The sequence below is a fragment of the Camelus bactrianus genome, chromosome 20 (assembly GCF_048773025.1).
Source record: "Camelus bactrianus isolate YW-2024 breed Bactrian camel chromosome 20, ASM4877302v1, whole genome shotgun sequence".
NCBI lineage: Eukaryota > Metazoa > Chordata > Mammalia > Artiodactyla > Camelidae > Camelus > Camelus bactrianus.
This window is the reverse complement of record NC_133558.1, coordinates 37,419,845-37,444,505: the sequence shown is the minus strand read 5'-3', so window position 1 is coordinate 37,444,505 and position 24,661 is coordinate 37,419,845. Positions and strand designations below refer to the sequence as shown.

Here is a 24,661-nt window from a genome sequence, read left to right as displayed (position 1 = left end):
CCAGATCTAATATATGTGACATTTGGATTTTGGTGGCCGTGTTGACAGAGCACTTAGATTTTCTCTAGGGCTATATCCTCAGTTACTGTAATTAAGCCATCTCAGCTTTCATATATATTTAGCTTATTAATATTCATGAGGCACAGGAAATGATCAAGAAGATGGTCTGTGTTCAGAGTCAGGTGAACACGTTTACTCTTAAGTTCCTGTGGTGGATGACCTGCTAAAGTAAATTAAATTAAGTCTGGATCTCTCAGTGAAGAGTGCAGACTCTCAAGAGAATGAGTCACGCAGACCCCATCTGCGGAAATAGAATTTAAAAGTTGTGCGGATGTAGAGAACAAACTAGTGAGGGGAGAAGGAAGCGGGGCGGGGCAAGACAGGAGTGACGGATTAAGAATTACAAACTATGTATAAATAAATATGCTACAGGGCAGGGAACACAGCCAACATTTTACAATAACTATAAATGGAACACAACCTTTAAAAGTTGTGAATCACTGTTATGCACTATGTATAAGTTACACCTGTAACTTACATAATACCTTACATCAGCTGTACCTCAAAAAAAGCTCAATGAAAAATAGAAAACGCATTGTATGACATGAGACAAAAATCTGCTTTTACTCTGAAAGCAGGTGTATTTTGCTTATACTTTTTAAAGAGTCAGCATCTGCACCTAAGCTTTATATTTCTTCTGTTGAATTAATATCCTTTAAAAAGTTTCACTTTATAAATGTGACAGGACTTCGACCAGAGGTCACTTGGAGGGCATAGATCACTATCTGATACTTTGATTGTCCATCCGTATTGCTGAAAGGCACCGAAAGTTTTGTTTCTTTTGCAGTTGAAGATTTCATTATCAGGAGAAGTGGATTTCTGAATTGGTTTATATAATCAAAAAGTTCTGTTTTAAGAAGCATTGCTGTGTTGTCTGCTGCAGGCTGGGTTTTTGAGTTTGCGGGCGTTTTAAGTGGCTGTATTCTCGTCCTGTTCTGGATAAGCAGGCTTTCTGTTTTTCACGGTAGCAGTGACCTGGGAACAAGGTCTAGTTGAATGTGTAGCCCCAATTCATGTCTTCTTGCGACCTCATTTTGTTCACTTGCACTCAACTTTTTCACATCTCCCTAAAAATCTTCTCCAGAGAAAATGGGTTAACTCAATTTAAAAATAGCTTCAAAAACTGGTTCCCCGGGGTAACTCCGCAGTTTCTGCGGCAGTGTGGGGTGAGCAGGGGCCAGCCGGGGCACTTTTGAGGATGCTGTGACTTAGCTTCCAGGACCTGTTGGCGGTGAGTGCATTAAATCCATCCCGCAGCACTGAGGGGGCTCCCATTTTATGCTGAGAGTTCCCTTAATGCTGTGGCCTTCATTGCTTCCATTCAGCCTCTCCACAGGTTTTTGAAATGAGTGGTTATTTTCTCCATTTCACAGATGAAGAAAAAAAATCTCTAAGGGAGCTTTACCAACTGGCTCCAGCCCACAGAATTAGTAGCAGGAGAGGGGACATGAAGCCAGGTCCTTCTGCCTTCAGAGCAGGTGTGCTTTCAAACCACCTGCCTGAGGTTGGAAGGAAAAGTGAAGTTCTGGTCACTGTCTTGATGCCTTCCATCCTCACGGAGGCCCAGCTCCTTAACGGGGCTCATCTTTACAGGCCGTCTGTCCTGGCCCAGCCGTCAGGGTCCTTCTGTGTTCTCCCCATGCTTTAGCCATGCCTGGTGTTACACCTTTGATTCTCTCAGGATTGTGCCTCCTCCCTGATCTGTATCTTCTTTGGGCACCTATTTGTTCCAAACGTACACTCTTCACCTTCCTGCCCTCTACACTGAAGACACATACGTTTCATAAGGTAAAAATTAAAAAAAATCTCTAATTCAGAAAGACACATGCACCCGAGTGTTCATAGCAGCACTGTTTACAATAGCCAAGACAAGGAAATGACCTAAGTGTCCATTGACAGATGACTGGATAAAGAAGCTGTGGTATATTTATACAATGGAATACTACTCAGCCATAAAAATAATAAAATAATGCCATTTGCAGCTACATAGATGGATCTGGAGAATGTTATTCTAAGTGAAGTAAGCCAGAAAGAGAAAGAAAAATACTGTATGGTATTACTTATATGTGGAATCAAAAAAAAAAAAAAGGAAAGAAAGAAAGAAAGAAAGAAAGAAAGAAAGAAAGAAAGAAAGAAAAAGATACAAATGAACTTACTTACAAAACAGAAACAGCCTCACAGACATAGAAAACAAACATGGTTACCAGTGGGGAAAAGGAGTGGGGAGGGATAAATTGGAAGTTTGGGATTTGCAGGCACTATTACATATAGCATAAACAACATGGTCCTACTGTGCAGCACGGGGACCTATATTCAATACCTTGTAATAGCCTATAATGAAAAAAGAATATGGAAAGGAATCTACGTATGACTGAAACATGATGCTGTACACCAGAAATTGACACAACATTGTAAATCGACTATACTTTAATTAAAAAAAAACCACATATGAATATAAATCAAAGAGATGAATCACAACAGATTAATCTCAACCTTATTCCTAGTAGCACAAATTGCTACTATACAGTTGGAAAGTGCCTAACATCCACTGGCAGGTGGATAAATAAGCAAACTGGTCTGTCCATACAGTGAAACAGTTCTCCATAATCACACGGAATGAATAATGGGTGATACGTGGAGTGGCATGGATGAATCTAAAAAATGTTATGCTGAGTGAAAGAAGCTAGACTCAAATAGATTCTTTTGATGTGAAATTTTAGAACAAGTGGAACTCTAATGATAAAAGTCACGTGCCCCCAGGAGGGATGTGGGACTGGGTTGCAGAGAGTACAGGGTGGTGGAGATGTTTGACATCTTGGGGTTCTGGGTATAGGATACAAACAGTTGTCAAGACTGAATTACAGTGTGTCCGTTTCTGGATACAGCAGTGTCCCAGTCATGGATATACATACCTAGATTCATTTCCATATTCTTTTTCATTAAAGGTTATTACAACATACTGTAACTGACTATACTTCAATTAAAAAAACCCCCACAAAACTCAAGCAGGAAAACTGAAAAGAAAAAAAAAAAAACATCAGAACTCTCTGAATTGAACATTTCACGTTTATTTATTTTATTTTGTTAGTTAAACCTCAGTTTAAAAAATCCAGTCAGGCTAAGGGCCTTTTGCATCATTCTTTCGTAGTGTTCCTTACACAATGTGGACAATTCTAGCTTTCAAGCCTCTTTCCTGCTGGATGGAGGCGGGCTGTGGGACTCAAGCCTAGCCCTTGCCTGGCCCTGTGTGGTTCTAGGGAGGAAGAAATAATCCTCTACCACGCTAGGTTCTGGCTGGTCAAAGAATTCAATTGACACGAGACAGATTAACAGGAAAAAGTCAGACAACAGTTTAATACCAGGTATAGATGGGAGAGAGACCAGGAACGCTAATTTGCCTTCAGTTTGCTGAAAACCTCACCTCAAATACCAGAAGAGTATGTTGCGGGAAGTGGTTTGGGACTTCAGACGGGAGGAAGGCAATTCACATGAAGATGGAAAAGCGAATGTTCGGTGGGTAAGTGTTTGCTGGGCCAGGCAGAGACAGTGGAACACAGCGTGGACTCTGATCTCCAGGCCCGACTGCACGTAGCCCATGTTCTCTGCAGATAGCTCTGGTGCAGATAGCGCTGTTCTGGGAACAGGCCCTCTATCTAAATCCTTCAGTTAGGAGGAGGGTCAAAGTTTCTTCCTGAGTCTTTTGGGCCTTGATTGTTTTCAGCTGGAAATAATCCACATGCCAAAGAGACATTTGGGGGTTGGCAAATTCTGCTCCCCTGCCGTGGATTCTCAAAAGGTGCTCGGTTGAATGCTTGGAATGCTACCTTCTGAAAAAGTCTGGCCTATTTAAAAAAAAAAAAAGTAGGTTTGGAAATAGTGGGATGTTTCATACCACCTTTAGGTGCATGTAAATCTAAGCTTCATAGGAGATGCAGTTCAAGCCTTTATGAATTGAGTTCATTACAGAGATTTGCATACCAAAAAAGTGGAGCCCGAGTGCGTGTATTTTTAGTGGTTTGCTCTGAGTGTTTTAGTCTCTAGGTGTCAGGTGATGTCTGAAGTTTAAACTAACCTCGTTTCTGTACGCCGCCACCCCACCCCCATTTTTTTAAGGACGAGATTAGAGCTGATGCAGATCCCTGAGCCAACACCTCTGGCCTTAGGGACCTTGAAAGTACTTTATAAATGAAATGAATCTTAGTTTACACATTTCCTTCCAGCAGCCAGGCAGAGGGGCTGAATGCTCTGTTGATTTTTGGCTAGGGAGCCACGTGCTGGTGCCCTGGTCTCCGGGGGCAGGGGAACCCAGTAGCTTGTCTTCTGGGAAAGACTCCTCGGCTCTGGAAAAGTCTGGCTGAGTCTGGAATTTCAGTGTCAGTCACACATGGTTAAGATGACACCAGCAGCAGACGGGTGTGAGATGGTGTTTCATGGTGATTTTTGATCTGCGTTTCCCTGATATTAGTGATGTTGAACACCTTTTCGTGTTGTTGTGGACCATCTGCATTTCCTCTTTTGGAAAAATGTCTGTTCAGTTTTTCCGCCTATATTTTAAATGGGTTGTTTGCTTGATTTAAAATGTTGTATTAGTTTCTGGTGCACAGCATGGATGGATTTGGAGGGCATTATGCTAAGTGAAATAAGTCAGAGAAAGACAAATACTGTAAGATATCACTGACACATGGAATCTAAAAAAAATATAACAAACTAGTGAATATAATAGAAAAGAGACAGATTCACAGATGTAGAGAAGGAACTGGTGGGGAGAGTGGAGGGGGAGGGGCAAGATGGAGGTGGAGGAGAAACGCTACAAACCATCAGGTGTAAAATCAGCTCCACGGATGTATTGTACACCATGGGGAATATAGCCAATATCTTATAATAACTATAAAAGGAGTGCAACCTTTAAAAATTGTGCATTACTATATTGTATACCTGCAACATATAATATAGTACATCAACTGTACTACAGTTTTAAAAATACGATATTGTAAAATAAATACATAAAGTTAAAAAAATAAAAGATGACGCCAGTAGCAGCGAGGAAGAGAAGGTTGAGGACATTTTAAAAAAGAAGTATTGTGCTGATGGAAGGGTTCCCAAAACAAAATTCTCACAAGGATGCCCGAAGGAAAATGGGAAGAAAAATACTGATGTTGTCATGGAGACGCTGTGGTGGTTACTGCATGAAAGTGTGGTCCTTTTACGGCCATGCCGTGACTGAGTTGATCGCTTTTCAATCCTCAGATTTTGAGACTAAGTCACATTTTTCTGTTAATAGGTAATCAGGAATAATACCTTTATAAATTTTTAGTATTTATTATCCGGAAAAAATTATATTTAACGTTGAGATGAGTATTTTCTGACATACATCGCAGTCTGGACTTTAGACTTTCCGCAGACTCTATTCCAGAGGTGGTGCGGCTCCGTGGTCAAGAGTACAGCTGCTCTGGTTTGTCTCAGATTCTCTACTCATCCAGTTACTAGAAAATATAAAATAAGTATATGAATTTTAGACAGAAAATCTTAACATTAGAAAGGAATATTTCTTCTGTGTGGGTTTTCTTATATTCTTCATTCAAAATATTGAACATATTCAGGGAGAAACAGGGACAGGAGGCAAGCAGATAACCTTATTTTTCTTGCTTTCTGTATTCCTTTCTGACCTTGGCCAGATGACTTCTCAGTGCCTCAGTGTCCTCCACTGTGCAGGTGGAGCAAAGCTAATATATAAAATGCTTAAAGTATAAGGTTAACTTTACACTTCTTGGTGCAGAAGTGCTGTATAAATGCCAAGCATCGTAGTTACTGAGTCAGAACACATGTATGTTACGAACATTTAAAAAACTTACTGGACCTGGAGATCCTCATACTAAGTGAAGTCAGCCAGAAGGAGAAAGAAAAATACCATATGATATCATGCATATGACTTACGGTGACGGGGAGGGAGGCAGAGAAGGGAGTGGGAAGGGATAAACTGAGAGTTCGAGATTTGCAGATACTAACTACTATATATAAAATAGATAAACAACAAATTTCTACTGTATAGCACGGCGACCTGTATTCAATATCTTGTAACTAGTGGAAATAGAATATAAAAAGGAATCTATGTAGGTACATGTATGACTGAAACATGGTGCTGTACATCAGAAATTGACACCACACTGTTAACTAACTATACTTCAATAGAAAAAAAATTAAAAAATAAAAGCTTCTTTATCACTCATGTCAAATTCCCAAAGATAATACTGGTGGGGTCTCCCATCAGCACACCCCAGGGTGCCTGTTTTTCACACAGTCAGCTGGAGTTTCCTTGTGACCATGTGCTGTTACTGGCACACGCTTGTCCAATTTGTCTTTATGAGCCTTATTTTTCATTATATAATTTATCATTAATGAAAGTATGCATTGACTATTTGCTTATATATATGTGTGTTTTTTTTAGGGGCTAGGATGGACATTTTGCTTTCTCAGAAAGATGGGTGGGAGGGGTCGTGGAATTGCAAAGTGGGGGACCACTGTTCTCATTGTAGATGATAAAGGTGCAAGGAGTATTTAAAAATGGGGGGAAGAATCTCTGTGAAGAGGATCCACTTCTTCAGATGTGGCCTTTGGTTTTCAAGGAAGAAAAGCAAGTGGACAAGGCAAGGGTTCTGTAGAAAGTGGAGAGTGGGAATGACCAGCCCAAGGAGCTACTCTCTAGTATAGTGGGTAACGGGGGGAACGCTTTGCTACTCTGACTTCAGTTGGAGCCACTTGATCTCTGTGTTACCGTGTTGTTCTGGGTGAGCGCAGGTTGGGAGGATGGCTAAGACAGGTTTGAAGATCTCTGTGCATGAGGAAGTAAGCCTCGGGGAGCCCTCTTCTGGCACCCCAGACACTTAGTCATCTGTGTGCCTCTCCTTTTGTTCTTCAGTGCTCCTGGGAGCACCTGTGGGAGGGGTGTTGGGGGTGGAGGTGAGGGGTGGGGAGGTGCAGTGGTGGTGGGGATGGGGGTGGGGAGTGCAGTGGTGGGGGTGATGGGGTGGGGGTGCAGTGGTGGAGGGATGGGGGTGGGGGGTGGAAGCCACAGAGGCAGCTGCTGTGAAGCCCCTCCGGGATGGGATGGGTCACCTGGGGTGGGTCACCTGATGTGGGGCTTCTGAAGCCTGCTTGGTGCTTCTGTAATGGAGCTGTAAACCCCCACATTTAAGTAAAAACTGGGTAGGAGGCTATCTTCTTACGAAAGGAGCCTAGGCTAACATTTTTTTCCAGTGGGTCAGGGTCGTCGGCTTCGGTGTTCCCACCTCTTTATCCCTGCCGCTGACTCGCTGTCTGGCCTGGCCGTGTCAGAGGAGTGCAGATGCTGTGCATATGAGTCACCCTGTCATTTCCGTGGACGAGAGAGAAGTCAGTGTAGCAGACGGAATCGCAGAAACTTTCCGTCCTGACGGTGCCCGGCGTCCACAGTCCCGCAGGGTCCCCCAGCGTAACCGGCACCTTCATGCTCACGTGTCCTTAGGGTGCTCAGCGAGGAGAAAGCAGATTAGAAGCAAGATTCGGGAAGTTTTATATTCAATTCTTGGCCAGTCGTGAGCACAGGTACCAGTAAATTCCTCTGCAGAGCAGAGCCCGATAGGACCTCGTTGTTCCGGCCGCGGATACTGGCGATCGGATGCTGGGCTCGCGCTGTGTGTGGATCCGCAGCCGCCACGCTGACCGTGGGGCGTGTGACCAGATCCCGGATCCCGGATCCCGGATCCCGGATCCCGGATCCCGGGTGGGGGCGGGGCGGGAGAGACGCAAAACCGCATCTGCGGGGAGGATTTGCGGGATCTGCTGTTCTGCACCAGATGTGCCTCGGCTTATTTAGCACGTTCCACGCTTGTCCTGTTTCTGGGTTCATGACAACCAGGGCAACACCACGCTGTGTTTCGTTCCCTGGAAGTGAAAGGAGGATACCCTCCGGGCAGGGCAGTTTCGGAATATATTCTCAGTTACTGATTCTCCTCCCAGAGACTCACTAAAGCCTCATCACTTTGGATCCCAGCCTGGGCAGCCATCCTCCTAGAGCTATCTGGGTCCACCTCTTCCCCCAGCCTCTCGGTCCTCTCCTTTCCCTCCCCGTCCCCCCACCTTTCTCCCCTCCTCCCTCCCCTTTCTCCTTCTCCCTCCTGTCCCCTCCCCTCCCCCTCCCCTCCTCCCTCCTCTCTCCCCCTTCTGCCACCCCAGCCTCAGAGCAGATCGCCCCCACCTGAGGTGTTTCTGTTTTCCCATCTGAGTGGGGGTGCTCCGTGCTCTGGCCTTTGTCTTTTGTCTCTGTCTTCTCCAGAGTCTACCAGAGAGTGAAACACAGAAATGAATACAGACCCTGGAAACACTTTTTTCCGCACAGTCCTTGTTAACAGTAATGCACAAACATATCTTCCCTGTAACGGGTTGCACCCTTCCATCTGGAAAGAGAAATCGGAAGTTATCACACCCGCCCCTCCCTTCTAGCTACTCTTCTGACGGAAGTGCTCTTTCTCCATTTGATGGACTTTATATATATTGATCATTTTGCATTTTTCCCCCTTAACTGTGTATCTTGGAATCTTTTTATGTCGCTCTGGGCAAGTTTCCCCTTATTAGTGTTCTGTAAGATGGGTGAAGTATAATTCATCATCCAGACTCCTGGTGACTGACATTTAAATGGTTTGAGATATTTTGCTATAGTACGTGTCTTCCTATGTGAATCACATATATGCAAGCATTTCTTTAGAGTTCCTCCACGTGGAATTGCTGGTTCATAAAATGGTATGCATTTTGGGGGGGGGGAAGTTAATTAGGTTTATGTGTTTATTTTTAATGGAGATACTGGGGAATTGAACCCAGGACCTCATGCACGCTAAGCATGCACTCTACCACTGAGCTATACCCTCCCCTGAAAACGGTATGCATTTTAATGTGTAATGAATACTGCCAGAATGCCCTCAGAATTTTTTTTTTGCCATTGTACACATCCACCAGTGTTGTTTGGGACATTCTGTCTCTGCGTTAGTTGTTGTCATTCTTAGACATTTATGCTAGTGGGAAGTCCCTTGCTTTCGGCGCCTTTCCGGATTGGAAGGCTGGGGGAGCAGCCCCCCAAATCTCTATTGGTCATTTGCGTTCCTTCTTTGAATTGTATGCTTGCATCATTTGGGGAGGGGCTGTCTTGTTTTCTTACTGACAGGATTTATCCATCCATTTTGGATGGTCTTGGTGTGTATTATATATGTAGCATATATTTTCTTTGTCCATCATTGTTTTTTGGGGGGAGCAATCAGGTTTATTTATTTATTTATTTAATGGAGGCACTGGGGATCGAACCCAAGACCTTGTGCATGCTAAGCGCGTGCTCTACCACTGTACCCTCCCCTGCCCATCATTGGTTTTTAACTTCATTTATAGCTTCCTCAAATTTGTCAGCCATTGTATGTTCAGTTTCTTTTGGGTTTTGTAACGAGTTTTGATAACACTTTTCTTCCTACCCGACTATTTTTAAAACATAATTTCCTGTATTTTCTTCTAAATGGTTTCTCTTAAATTCTTCTCATTCTCATTTCTAATATTGTATAATTTCCTCATGTCCTGCCAGGGAGCAGAAATCGGAAGGGTTTATAATACTGTGTGTCAGAGATGCATTGTCTGTTCCGTCTCCTGTTTACGCTGTCTTCATTTCCTTGGCAGAAGGTTGAAGGATTTCTGAACATGTGAAGAACTTCTTTATCAAGATTAGAATTTAGATATGCCAAGAATTCCCTTTGCAAATTTTTTAATATATTTTTGTTGAAGTCTAGTCAATTTACAATGTTGTGTCAATTTCTGGTGTACAGCACCATCTTTCAGTCATATAGGAACATACATATATTCATTTTAATATTCTTTTTAACTATAAGTTACTACAAGATACTGAATATAGTTCCTTGTTCTATACAGTATAAACTTACTGTTTATCCAGTAATTCCCTTTTAAATGTAGTTTTCAACCATACTTGGATTTAGCACAGAAGCAGTAGATTAATTATGCTCTGATCAACAGAAAATAAAGTTCATTTTATTTAGAGTCAGATCTTAACAAATAATAGTTATAAAAAAACGAAAATGAAACCTAAGCAAATCATCAACATTGGGAATTTTGTATAATTTTCCAAAAAAATTTTAAGCATTTTTTTGGGGGGGGTAATTAAGCTTATTTATTTACTTCTTTATTTAACATTGGGAATTTTAAATTGATAAAACCAGTGATAAGAAAAGGACAGCCCTTGAACGTTTTCTGCTATTCTTTCTCTTAGAAGAGGAAGAACGCTGTTTAAGCCAAGAACTGGTCCTTGGGAATGAAATGAGAGGGTCTGTCTCCAGCAGAGTGTGAAACTGTGTCTCTGCACCATGCAAGAGATTTGCTGTTGGGAAAAGTAGTGATGGCAGAGCCAGGCAGAGCAGGACTCACTGGACGACCAGCTCTAGGCTTGACGTATATGGGGCTTGGCAGTTGAGACTAAGCTTAGAAATCACTGGGAAATAACATTGGTATACTTTCATCTGTGGTCCTGGAATATTTTGCAAACTTTTTTTTTATGATGAATAAATTAATGGCATAATTTTGGTGGAATATTCCTGAAAAGAATCTTGCTTTTAACAAAGTATGGTGGTGGCGTTGTATCTTGGCTTGGAGATGTTAAGTTTCTTCTTGTATATCGATGGTCCTGCAGACACAGGACACATAGATCAACGGATTAACCGGAAAATGCATGTCAGTTGTAGCTTTGTACTCATGGGAACATGGTGATGTTTCTGTGGGAGTTTTTGGTACAAGTTTTCAACCTGAGTGGGAGTGGAGACCCCCATCTCTTACCCATCGTGTCTGTAACCTCCAGTCCTGGGTGATGTTGGCCGAGGCCACTGTGGGTGAAAATCCTGTCAAGTGGGCAAGACTTGTACTGGGGTGAGGCGTGGGGTCCCCAGTGATGGGGGAGGCTGCAGGTAACAGGGGACCTGGGGGGCTGAGGGGGGCGAGGGGTGGCCATGGCCGCAGGTCTGAACCCCTGTCACCCAGCTCCTGGGTCACAGCTGGACATTGTCCATCAGGTTCAGGAGCTGGTCTTCTCACTGATCCCAGTGACTTCTTCCAGCCAGTTTTGCTCCTGTAATGAAAGAGATTTCTAGTCTCCCTCTCTTTCTTTTTGTAGATAGGGCCTTTTGCCAAGTGTTTCCCAGTCTTCTCTAAAATTCACACCTGACCTTTTTTAATAATTGCAGAAATCTCATCCTGGTCCTAAATTCTGATGTGACCTCCTAGTAAATCTAGTAAACCTCCTCTGATGACCCTTCCACTACTCCTGAGGATCACTGACCTGCAGAAAGTGAATTTCATGTCTTGTGTATCCTCACCTCTCAAGATTTCACCAAGCCTCACTTTTTCCTTTTTGTTGTTTAACTTATTTATTTTTAAGTTAGCATTTTGTTTTCCAGGTATGAAATTATAATACTGGGTATGCTTTTGCAAACTGCATCTTCGCTCCACCCCCTGCTGTGTGACCTTAGGCAAATGTTTAACCTCTCTGTGTTTCTGGTCCTGTGAGTGAGCATCATCTCATTATGGGATGTGTGAGGATGATGTGCAGTCTCTGTGAGTTACCTGCATGTAAGCGAGTAGAGGCCCTGTCACAGAGCTCGTACTTCTCGGATGTTTGCTATTATAATCATCCTCTTTCAGTGAAATAGGTAGGGGGCTCTCAGACAGGCAGCTGGAAACGGAGGGAAAGTGCAGAACACTTTATACTTCTGCAGAAGTTGGTATCATTTTGTCATTTACAGTCTATTTAGCGTTGAGTTCGAAGTCATACTTAGATGTTAAAAAGCACTGTCCAAAGCCACTGTTAACTGAGCAGTGTCTTTTCCCTTGACCTGATCCAGTTTGCTGCTGCCACGTTGCCAAATATAAGTAGTGATCACTTTTTGTTTGATGTCTGTGGAGTTACTGTTTGTACAATTTCTGTGCGGGCAAGTCTGTTTGTCTAATGTCTCAGACAAACATAGGAGTGATGAGGCTGCTGGGCTGGTGCTTCCTTAGAACAAGGATTCTCCTTTCGTGACGTGTTTTGTTTCCTTCATGCTCGGAAGCAAGATTCTCATAAATGGAGGCCTTCTTGTTTTTCCTGTCTATTATTCGACGGTGTAGGGAAAAAAGCGAGGTTTGAAATCAAATTTTAAGATTCTACGTAGGCGGTGGCATCTCAGGCTAGTTTCTTCATCTCCCCAAACTTTGTTTTTTGCATCTTTAAAAAGAGAAAAGAGGTGCCGCCCAGCTCAGAGAGCTGTTGTGAGCTTCAAGGGGAAATACACGCAAAGGCACACATTTTGATAGCAGTGTTCTCCCCGAAGGAGACATGTCAAGCCTGTAAAGTCGGCTTCCAAAAGCCACCCTCACAGAGCACATTTCAGGGATGAGTTAAACGGGCTGAGCTGGTTGTTGGTTTTTATTCCCCAGGAATCCCGCCTGGGGGGCTAGAGGGGGAATGTGATGAGAGTGCAGCCCTGAAATCTGACCTCCTGTTGGTTTGCCTTGTTGAAAAAATAAAAAATTAGGAAATCAGAACCCTCTTTTTAAGGGGCTTCTTTGAACCGCTTTCAGATTAAAAGGAGAAATAAACAGATCATTTAGTTTCTTCTTAGCAGTAGCGGAAGGTGGAGGAGGCTGGCTTCTCTAATGTTTGTCTAAAAGGGAGAGTTGACTGGTTTTCAGCTGGTCAGTGGGCGTGTCTAGTCTGTGTTTTCCTTTCTACTCTGAAAGTGAACAGGACTCTGACACCTCGGAGTTTGCATGGAAAGTTCAGGGAGCTGCGGGACAGATTTGCCCTGGAGGATGGGGCAGGTCTGGAGAGACGACCACGACTGGAATGCGAGGCTGGTGGGGCTGATGTGCTGCATGGGTTAGTAGTGCCACCTGTCCCCTGACTTTCGTGTTTCAGAACTGGGAGAGGGAAGTCGCCGTCCCTGAGCTGGTTTGCACAGAGGGAGTTTGGCACCTTTCAGAAATCTGGACAGGCTGCTGGGACAGCCTGAGGCTCCCCGGACAGAACATTCCTCCTTTTCTTGGGCATCAGATATGCGTTGAAATAATAGTTATTTTGTGAGTGATACTAAGTGGATTTAACTTTGAATGGATTTTACTGAAAACCAGTGTCCATTGTAATACTCAGTGCTTTTTTGGTACTTTTTAATTTTTTTTTTCAAATTCTGTTATCCTTTGTGTTCTATGTCATTACAGGATTTTTAGCCACGTTATACTTTCTTTTCATGTATTTTCTTATCATAGCTACCCTGATAAGAAGTTCCTTTTTAAAAAATTTTTAAAAATTAAATAAACTTTATTGAAATATAGGTGATTTACAACATAGCATTAGTTTCTGTTGTACAGCATAGTAATTCAATTATACATACATATATATTTTTTCATATTCTTTTTCATTATAGGTGATTACAAGCTGTTGAATATAGTTCCCTGTGCTTTACAGCAGGACCTTCTTATTTATCTGTCGGCCACATTATACTTTATAAGGTGACCATAAATGTATATTCCATTTAAAACATACTCTGTAAGTGAAATAATTTTCCAGTAGAGGAACGTAATAAAACTTCATTGAGAAAAATAATTGGATCATCTGTAAAACCAATGGAATCGGTTACAATCTCAGGAGTGATTTTTCCTTTCTGTTGTCTTAGCAAAGTTGCCCTAAATACACATTTCGGTGTTAGACATCCCTCACTGAAATGAACCAGGGAACCATTCTGGGACTTGTAATTGGAAAATTAGGTAGTGTCACCTGGAATACTCCCCTTTGAAATAATGTGTATGGAAAGTGGCGAATCACAGCCACCTAGACTTCAATGATTCCCTGATTGTAAGTTGCTTTTCGGAAGCAAGTTGAGCCCTTCAAGTCCACGTGACCTCCTCTCTTTACTGTAGGTCGTGGGAGCCTGAGTGTTCCAGAACTTCCCTTGGTGTAACTGAAGGGCACTCATCTGGGTTTATCATGTTTAAAAGAGGAGATTAGGTGTTACGGCCAGAAACCAGTGTCAGAAGTTCTGAATCATGTGTTTCATAGTTAGCGTTAGTCTTTGTACCTTACTCAGTGGTTTAGTTGTGATCATAAGCCCCAGATATTACCTCAGTATTTCCCTGCCAAATGGTTAGCACCCATCTAATAGTCTCAGCAGTGCTTTTGAGCCTCCAGGAACAACCACCACAGCAAAACCTCAGGGTTCAGAAAAGCCTTTTTATGGTTGTATTATTTCAGTGAATCTCATTATTTGATTAGCTCAGCTTTCTCGATATACTATGTGGCTAAGAAATTAATAAGTGATTAGTTTTAAAGAATGTATGCTCTATTCTTCATGCTCCTTACAATACAGGACCAGTTTTTTCTTTTTTAAAAATTAATTTAGAAAACAGAACAGGGAACTATATTCAGTATCTTACAGTAACCTATAATGGAAAAAAAAGAAAATGAATACATGTATGTATATGTTTGACTGAAACAGGATGCTGTACACCAGAAATTGATGCATTGTAACTGACTATGCTTCAATTTAAAAAAAAGAAAACAAATATATTTTATTAACTGTTATATACCAAGAGGAGTTTCTGTAATACACACAATATGTTAAATGTAATGAGACAGAGTAAACTCGTTAGAGCTCATATTATTACATGGTGATTTAATGAATTCATAAAGTTTGAGAAGATAGCCACAGGGATGCCTTCGTCTCATGTTTTGTAAGTTGATATGGAAGCTGTCTCTTCTTGAACTGTAAGGATTTTTAATTAGTAATACACTTGAATGTGTTTTCCTTGATGATTTAACGTTAGGGTCCCAGGTTATTAATTGGATGGTGCTAATACGGACATTACCTAGGAAGTACTCCCCCCGCCCCGCCCCCACTCTGTTTTCTTTGCTGTTGGTTAGAAAAACGCTGCTGAAATGTGGCAGGAGTGCTAGACTTTGCTGCGGAGGTCCCCTCGTTTGCACTCACTGGTCCAAAGTCCGCAGCCAGCAGGAGGGCCAGGTTCCCCAGCATCTGCCTGTGTTTGGCGTGTGCTCGGCACTTCCGTTTGAAAGACGGAGTTGAGGGGGTAGTTCTTGGGGGTATGAAAGTGACTCTGGGGGGAGTCATAACACGTGGGTTCGAGCGAGGGCTCTCTTTCATTCTGAAGTTATTAGATCAGGGCGTCTTTGTGATGGAGACGCCTGCACAGGGCTGGCTTCCGCCCTGCTAATCGTCTGGAGCCCCATCCGCCTGCCCCTGGCAGGGCGGTCTTTCTCTCACTTGTGCCGCTTGCCTGGTGAGTGCACGCCCTCTGCCCGGCTGTCTGCCCGTCACACTGCTTGTGTCAGGTGCCCTCTCCAATGGACGAGCTCCAGGGAGCAAGGACCAGCTGCTCTTTCTGTCCAGCCTGATGGTCCCAGCATCCCATGGTGCTGGGCTCATCAAAGGACTGGGTAGATGCTGGGATGAGGGTGGGAGGGAGGGATGCTGGCACTAATAGACTGCTTCTCTTTCTTTGTTCTTGCCTCACATACTAATTAGTTAGTGAGGTTCATTCTGAACTCTTTAAGAAGAGCAAGGCTGAAAGACATTCACTACATCATCATTACTTTAAGAGATGTAGTAACGTATTGTATCTATATAAGTAATTATGCCTTGTTATCCTGACTTGGATTATCCTTGGGAAGCATAATTAATTCACATCATGGGCATGTTTGTTGAGTGCATCAAAGCATCATGGCACCTACTACTGGGTAGACTAGACGACTGAGGTATAGATCATGCCCCGATACGGCCAAAGAGGGAATTAATGAATATTTTGTGGATGATAATGTTGGTTAACAATGATTGATACAATTGTTCTTGGCAGAGTAGCTATATGCAAAGTGCCTGCGGATTTTACATTGGGGCTCAGGCAGATTGAACAGTTTGAACAAAGTTCTGAGTATTTATATTAAAATGTAGCAAGCTTCTATCTTCCGGGTCAACATCTCCAATTTTTAATACCCAGTGTTAAGTCAAGAATGAGATGAGACGTTTGGGGCACTGAGAAGGAGTTTGTTACAGGCAGTAAGTACCAAACGATCGGCTCTGTTTAGGTGCCTTTTGGTTCTTCCTGAGGATAAGAAGTGGAAAGGGTTTCCAGGGGGGACTTTGAAGAAGAAATACTTGTGAAATACAAACGAGGTGACGTGGTCCCTCCCCTGCCCTTTCATGTTGCCCTTAGAGGGGAGACAGCTCTAGTAACATGCCATCACTGGGTAGCCTTGCAGAGAATCGAATTTGAACGAACCATGGGGTTGCTTTCCTCAAACTGATGTATCTACTTCCTTATCATGGAACCTTTATGGTTTCCTTCAAAACTTTCATTTTGAAATAATAACATTCTGATTTATGTCCTCATAGATACATTTTGTGCACAGCCCTAATTACAGTTTTAGGATAAATGTTAGAAGTGGACTTGCTGGGAAAGGGGCGTATATATTTTGAAGGCTTTTGATATTTATTGGCAAATTGTCCTAGAGCACGGCTGTCCAATAGAGACTTTTGCGATGGTGGGGATGTTCTGTATCTGGACTGTTAGCTCGTGCGTACTTGAATTGTGGCCAGTGTAACCAAGGAACTGAGTTGTTCAATGTTATTTTGTTTTAGTTAATTTTGGTTTAAAGTTAAGTAACCATGTATGTGACTAGTGGCTACGATTGACAGTGCAGATCTAGAAGACTGAAACCAAATTACACTTCCACTAGCAAAATACGAGTATCTGTTCCCTATGCCTTTGTCAATGTGAACCTTTTTTTCATAAAATCTTGACAATTCGACTGAAAAGCTTATTTGTATTATTTTATTGTAGTATTTGCTAGTGAGGTTGAATACCTGAGGGCGTTTAATTTTTTTTTTCATTTTTAAAACTAATTTCATTAATTTCATTTCATAAATTTTTAAACGTTTTCATTGCCGCTGTTGCCCAGTTATACTTTAAGATGTTCATCTTTTCCTTTTTTATTTGTTTTTCTGGTATTAATATTAGTAACCTTTGTCTCATTTTACCAGTATTTTTCCCAGTATTTTTCCCAGTTGACATAGTTAAGTGTTTTGGTTTATACTGAAATTATTGTAAATACTTTTAATAATTAAAATAGGCATTTTCAAAGAAACTTTTGTCCATTTAAAGTAGTTTCTAGGGGCTCCGGGATGAAGAATGAGGGTGAAAGAGATGAAGAGAGAGAGCTGTTTGGCCCCAGGGAAGGGCTGGAGATGTGGGACTGTGGAGGGGAAGGAAGGAGGACCACTGAGGAGGGAGAGGGACTGTTCCCAGATGCAGAGAGAGCCAGGGAGGACACAGGACCACAGGAAGCCACCTGGGAGCAGGAGGGCCGAGGGGGCGTGACTTCAAACGCATCTCTAGATGTTGCAGACTTTGAAATAGTAACGTGATGAATTCTGGGACTGTTTCTCCTTAAATCACCAGCCTCCTCTCACCCCCTCTCTGCACCGCCTAGTAACCAGGACAGTGTCACTCTCTGTGGGCAAGGGTCTAGTTGGGGGCGTTTCGTTTTTACCGGACAGTTCAACACGGGGACTCTCGGAGAGAAGCAGCATGGTCAGTAATTAGCCCAGTGTCCCCTTCCAGCCAGGGGACCTGGATTCAGTCCTGCCTTTTATTGCAACTTTAAGCGTCTTGCTGGATGATCGTGGCTGAGTCTTTTCACCTTTCGAGGTGTCTTGGGTTCCTCTTCTGTGAGATGGCAGTGACCCTGCCTCCCCCTCTCTCTTGTGGTTGTGAAGACCAGATGGGATGAAGCATGTGGTCAGGTGCTTCAGGAAGTTCACGGATGCTAAGTTCAAGGACACTTCCGGTGGTGGCAGCGGTGGGAGGGGGGCGCTCTGCAGCAGAGCTGCAGAGGGCATTCCCTCAGTGGAGCGACATGGCCAAATGCCACCCTGGGAAGAGTCCGATCTTCCTTACGGGTGGCCTTAACGCACAGAATTCAACAAGAGAATTCACATGCGCTAAGCAGGAGTTTGAAACGCGTTATTTTTGTTTGTGTGCGTAGTCACAGTGAAAGTCTCCTCACACTTCCTTATTTTACATCTTTTTTTTTTTTTTTTTTTTTTTGCAGATGAACGGGACAAAGTTCAAAAGAAAACGTTTACAAAATGGATCAATCAGCATCTCATGAAGGTCAGTGCATATTTCTTTCGCATCTGGGGATGGGTTTACCTCCTGTAGAGTATCGTGCTGTTCCTGATTGGATAGCCCTGAAACTATCACTATCAACTGGAAAGGTTAACTCCTAGCGTATTTCACGTGCATTTCAGGCATCCGTAGTTATCTGGTGTGTGGCCTGTGGGTAATGGTGCGGGGCGGGAGGATGGGTACGCGGTGATTGCAGGGCATTCTGCGACGTTAGTAAAACCTCTCCATGATAGGACTCAAAAAAAAAAAATCTCAGCAGTTTAAGGAATATGTAAATATTGATTTATTTGGTCACAGAAAAGCTGCAATTCTCAGTAAGAGTTTTTTCCTTCCTCTGAAGAGTCAAACCAAGTTTTGGCATCAGATTTATGTGGGTGGCAGAGTTAGGTAGGAATAAGGTTGGATTATAGAGACAGAAGCCTAGACTCTGTTTATTTCCTGTACTTAGTACAACCCAAAAAGTGATGCTTCAGTCTTTGTGTCTCTGTGAAGCAGTTAATGGTCATGGTTCTTAAATTAAGATTCTTGTGTGCCACCGGTCACTGAGAAGCTGATGTAAGCTCTCCAAAAAAAACACACGTGTACAAAATTTACATACAATTTCATGGAATTACTGGATCCGACCGAAGGTGTTCTTTAAATCTCAACTAAAGAGCGCATGGAATTTCACAATTAGCTTTTTTTCCATATATTCATTTTCTTTTTTTTTTCATCAAAGGTTATTATAAGATATTGAGCATAGTTCTCTATGCTATACAGCAGAAACTTTAAAAAAATCTATTTTATCGTATTACAATGAACTCTTAGTCACTTTTTCCCCCTTTTGTGGACAGTCCTAAAGTTGGAGAGAAGGTACTGTGTTAAGTCTGTTGTTTGGGACTTGGAAAGCGTTTTCTCCCGCAGAAACATTATTTTAATGTTATATTCTTAAGCGGTCCTCCAGATCTCCTTTAAACCAGCATGGAGCATAGAGGGATGGTGCTAATAATGTAACAGCACCTAACGACCTTCTCTAAAAGTGATGTTTATTTCAGAAGGCATATCAGAATTGCCTGAGAGAAGTTTTAGTCCTCTCTCTCGTCACTGTCTGACAAAATCCTTTTCCCAGATTCTGACATGTCCTTCAGGGAGGTCATGCCATCCCGACGCCATCTGAGACTCACTTCCATAAGGAGCTTCTGTTACTTTTGGGGGCTGAATCTTCTGGGGTGTTGGCGGGAGATAAAAGATGGAGACCGTCTGCCTTACGATGCTCTTGGGAGGAGCATATGGTGAATTCTAATGAAGGCAGACCAGCAGTGTCCCCCTCTCCCCCAGGCTTTGGTCTCACCCTGCGTGTTCCACGTATATCATGGGAGAGGGACTCTTCCACGGGTTGGAGCAGAGACGCGCTGATGTGAGGGTGGGGGTGCGGGGTGCTGGTGCTGACTCCCCTGGGAGCTGGCACAAGACAGGTGTCCACTGAGGATCTGCTGTGACCCTGGCGTGCCGGGCTGGACCACTCGTCCTAGGAGCGGCCCGTCATTGGGGTGAATGAGCATTAGGAGGCTGCCTTTAGCTAAAAATTCAAAACACTGGTTGAGCTGTTTGAGGACAGAGGCTGCCTTGTTCACCCCTAGGGCGCATCCTGGTGCCTGGCAGGCGTGTTCTCATCGTGTGTAACCCGCATTACGCATGTGAACTCACTTCCGACAGCCCTCCGAGGTGGTGTAGCTCAGTGGTTACACACACATAGCCCGCAGAGTCAGACGGCAAGGCTTCAAATCTCGATTTACCTGGAATATGTGACCTCTTTCTTTGATCAGAAGACAAATCTCAAAGATTTAAGGCTTCCTTTCGCTGCAACATAGTACGAATTAGGAAAGTAAGTATGTTATGCACAGGTCATTAGTTAGATGCCAGTCCACTTGGTTAGGGTTTTAATCAAATTAGCTTATTTGTTTCTTGAAGTAGGTCAGAAGTTAAAATTTACTCCCACTAAACGAAGAGCTGCTTTAGAGAGGGGGACAGCCGGATGGCCATCTTGGCTGCCTCACTGTCGCTCCTGAGCCTCTTGTTCCGTTTTGCTGTGGAATCAGCTCAAAGCAGCCTTGCCTTGTAATCCTTAGAGCTGTGCTCTCAAGTTTCTGACACAAAACTCAAACATGGGAGAACATGGTTTTTAAATCTTCTATACTTTTATGGCTAGAAGTTACCGCGTTAACCTCAAGTGAAGAAAAATAATTAAACATCCCGAAACGTTCTGGGACACCAGGCTGTTTAGACTCGTGTTGTGAATTAATCAGAGGCAGTTCGGCCTTCGTGTGAGCCTCTCTGCGTTCCACCCAAGTGATGATGAGAGAAATTCTGGACACTTTCGCTGTAGGTGGCCATTTGATCATCATCCGATCAGCAGGAACTATAAAATAAGTATATGGATTTTAGATAAAAATCTTAATATTAGATATTTCTCCTGTATTGATTTTGCCATCTTTCACCTGAAATAGGGAACATATTCAGGGAGGAACAGGGACAGGAGGGAAGCAGGTCCCGTATCTTTCTTGCCTGACCGTGTCCCTTTTCCGTGAATGAAAAGTCTGTTATTTGAAGAGCCTTTAATAAAATGAGATCACGTTGTATGAATGTTCAGGGAAAGGGTGACCGTGAGAAGTGAGTCAACACAGAGTGAAAGAGTGATGGCTGCGGAAGGAGAGGAGAAAAGTGGGACTCAAATCACCGAGATAACATTTGGGTCATTCTGTGCATATTTGGTCTGTTTTGTCAGTTTAACTGTAGTCCTTCCCCTTAAACCGTAGGGAAGAGGGGCTGGAGGAGAAAAGAGAGAAGAAAGGGGGAGTTCAAAGCAGGAAAGGGCGAGGGATGTCTGCCCCGTGTCCTGGGCCACCCCCCACAGCCCTGGAGTTCTGTGTGTTGGGACCAAATTCTGGAGACTCTGCCCTTGGCTTAGCTCCCTGGGAGGGCTGACTCAGGTGAGGGTGTGCTTCCTTCACTTAAGGAAGGGGAAACTTGCCGCAGCTCCCCTGTCCAGCTGAGTAGTATTCCATTGTATAAATATACCACAACTTCTTTATCCAGGCATCTGTCAGGGAACATTTAGGCTGCTTCCATGTCTTGGCTGTTGTAAATAGTGCTGCTCTGAACATTGGGGTGCATGTATCTTTTTGAATTAGAGTTCACTCTGGATATATGTCCAGGAGTAGGATTTCTGGATCATATGGTAAGTCTATTTTTAGTTTTTTGAGGAATCTCCATACTGTTTTCCATAGTGGCTGCAGCAAACTGCATTCCCAGCAGCAGTGTAGGAGGGTTCCCCTTTCTCCACAGCCTCTCCAGCATTTGTCATTTGTGGACTTTTGAATGATGGCCATTCTGACTGGTGTGAGGTGATACCTCATTGTAGTTTTGATTTGCATTTCTCTAATAACTAATGATATTGAGCATTTTTTTTCCACATGCCTATTGGCCATTACAAGTCTTCATTGGAGAATTGCTTGCTTAGATCTTCTGCCCATTTTTGGATTGGGTTGTTTGTTTTCTTGTCATTGACTCGTATGAGCTGTTTGTATATTCTGGAAATTAAGCCCTTGTCATTGGCATAGTTTGCAAATATTTTCTGCCATTCCATATGGTGTGGTTGATTTTTAAAAGTTTGTATGACTGAGAAAAGGAAACATTGTGGCACTTTTAGATAATTGCTTAAGTTACGCTTATGACCATATGTGTAAACGTTGTTCCTTAAAATACTTGGTTTGGATTTTTTAATAGAGCTTTTTCTCCAGAAAAAAATTAATATAGCCTTATTTTATTTATCAGAGCTAAAATTACATTTGTTGAAAGTAAACAGATTGCTTAATTAAAACGTATATTTTGCTGGTGAGGAGACGTCTGTGGCTTTTTTCCAAACGTATTTGAATTTTAGCGGTCTGCTCATTCAGTTGTGTGACTCAGACTGTCCTTAAACTGATTGTCTGGCAGAGAACTTTTCCCTTTTGATTCATCACTCTTCGGAATAGATTTAAGAATAAAGTCTAGTTAACACACTCACATCTGCTGCCTCGACAAGTCTCCTCACACACTGGATACACTGGATTATTTACCTTGAATATCATGTTCTTGAGGTGAACTGTTGTTGTCAGCAACACTTACAGATTAGTCTTTAGCGTAATTTAAATAATAGTACTAAAACATTAGCTGATTGTTATTGGAAATACCCGTGACAGACTTCAGTTAGCTAAATCTTACCCCCGAGAATCGTTCTAAAATACAGTTTACAGCCTTCTTCCATATTTTACAGTATTTATTTATGTCCATTCTACCTGTGGTACTTTATACACTAGAAGATCTTATGTCACTCTTTAGTTTTATTTATTTTGATTTTGAATTTTTGTTTTTGTTTTATTTATTTTCCTTTACTTAAAACCCTTTAATGCAGAAGCTTGTTCTAGGTTTCATTAGGTCCCATTTGTTTATTCTTGCTTTTATTTCTTCTAGGAGAAAATTTTTGAGATGTATGTCAGATAATGTTTTGCCTATGTTTTCCTCTAGGTGGTTTATTGTATCTTGTCTTATGTTTAAGTCTTTGATCCACTTTGAGTTGATTTTTGTATAAGGTGTAAGGGAGTGTTCTAGCTTCATTGTTTTACATGCTGCTGTCCGGTTTTCCCAACACCATTTGCTGAAAAGACTGTCTTTATTCCATTGTATATTCTTGCCTCCTTTGTCAAAGATGAGTTGACCAAAAGTTTGTGGGTTCATTTCTGGGCTCTCTGAGTGTGTATATGTCCATGTATGACTGAAAAATTGTGCTGAACACTGGAATTTGACACAACATTGTAAAATGATTATAAATCAATAAAAATGTTATTTAAAAAAAACCCCTTTAATGGTTGTCTACTGGTCTTAAAATTAAATTACAAATTCTTAGCATGGTCTATTTAAAAAAATTTTTTTTTAAATATATTTTTATTGAAGTATAGTCAGGTTTCAATGTGTCAATTTCTGGTGTACAGCAGAATACTTCAGTCATATAGGAACATACATATGTTTGTTTTCATGGTCTTTTTAATTGTAAGTTACTGCAAGATATTATAATACAATACAGTTCCCTGTGCTATACAGTATAAACTTGTGTTTTACTTTTATTTAGTTTTGTCACGACTGATCACGCGCAGTTCTGTCTTGCTGTCTAGAACTTTGTAAGGTGATCATGTAACAGATGGTGCCCAAGGTCTAAGTACCTTCTCAGTGTTTTCCTGAACCCTTTACAGATTAGAAGATTCTTTTTAATTCATTGTTTGCATGGACCCAGAGTTACAACTTGAGCCATGACTGAGAAGCCACATTCAGGAGAAATCATGTAAGGGGAGGAACAATTTTTACCAGGTTGGAGTCTGGAGAAGTTCATATAGTGTGTCTTCCTTGCATTGGATCCACGTAACTGCCAATTTAGAGTGGAAATATGTCCTTCAACACTGGTTATCTGTACTGTCAATTTATTCCTTCACGCTGTGTAATAGGATGTTCAGTCTAAATTTCACTTTATTGATATGCAAATGTATTTGGAGACCAAGAGGCCTGGATTCCAGTGTTGAACCACACCCTGTTACTAACCTGTTTGGTTACCGTGCGGGAGGCACCTAACTGACTATTACATTTTAATCTCTGTCCCATCTGGTCTTTGGAAGGCTTGACTTACTTATGGCATAGATAGCCTATGCACATTGTGAAGCCAGCAACTTCCTGGCTGCATTGAATCTTTCACACTATTCTTTGTTTTGTGATTTGGTGGCTGGAAGGAAATGTAAGTCCCCAAGCTGAGAACACAGTGATGACTTTTAGGGACCAGAAAAAAAGCTGTTTGCTCTGTGCTCTTGCCCATTGCATGTTTTGTGAGTCCCTTAATCAGCTCTGGGCACAGGTGAGATAGGAGAATTTTTGAAGCATTGACTTTGCAAAGGGCTAACGAGAGATACGTTTCCTGCAAGGATAATGCAGGTTTTGGTTCTGAAGTTTTGCAAATCAGATAGTTTTTCAAGACCTTCGACTTACACACGTGGTTCTTAAACTTCAGCTGCATCAGATTCACATGGGGGGCTGGTTAAAATAGATTATCCGGCCCCTCCCAAGGGCTTCTGGTTCACTGGATCTGGGGGTGGGCCTGAAAAGTTCCGTTTCTAACAACTTCCCAGAAATTGGGTTTCTCCCAAAATGCTGATACTGCTGAGCTGGGGCCAGACTAGGAGAGCACTGGTTGTAGATGAAATGATAAATACTGTAATGAACCATCAGTCTCATTTGATCTAACCAACAAATGTGCTGATAAGGTTTAGAAAACAGCAGTAGCTGTTGCCTC

General features: G+C 42.4%; 1 protein-coding gene across 15 annotated transcripts in view; it reads left to right on the top strand.

Annotated features, from left to right (window-relative positions):
• Positions 1–24,661, top strand: part of DST (dystonin) — a 435,873-nt gene that overhangs the window by 163,781 nt on the left and 247,431 nt on the right. For all 15 annotated transcript variants that reach the window (XM_074348964.1, XM_074348971.1, XM_074348950.1 and 12 more), the window contains one exon: positions 18,233–18,294. In XM_074348964.1, coding sequence (XP_074205065.1) covers positions 18,233–18,294 — 62 coding nt within the window. The remainder of the gene's footprint in view (positions 1–18,232; positions 18,295–24,661) is intronic.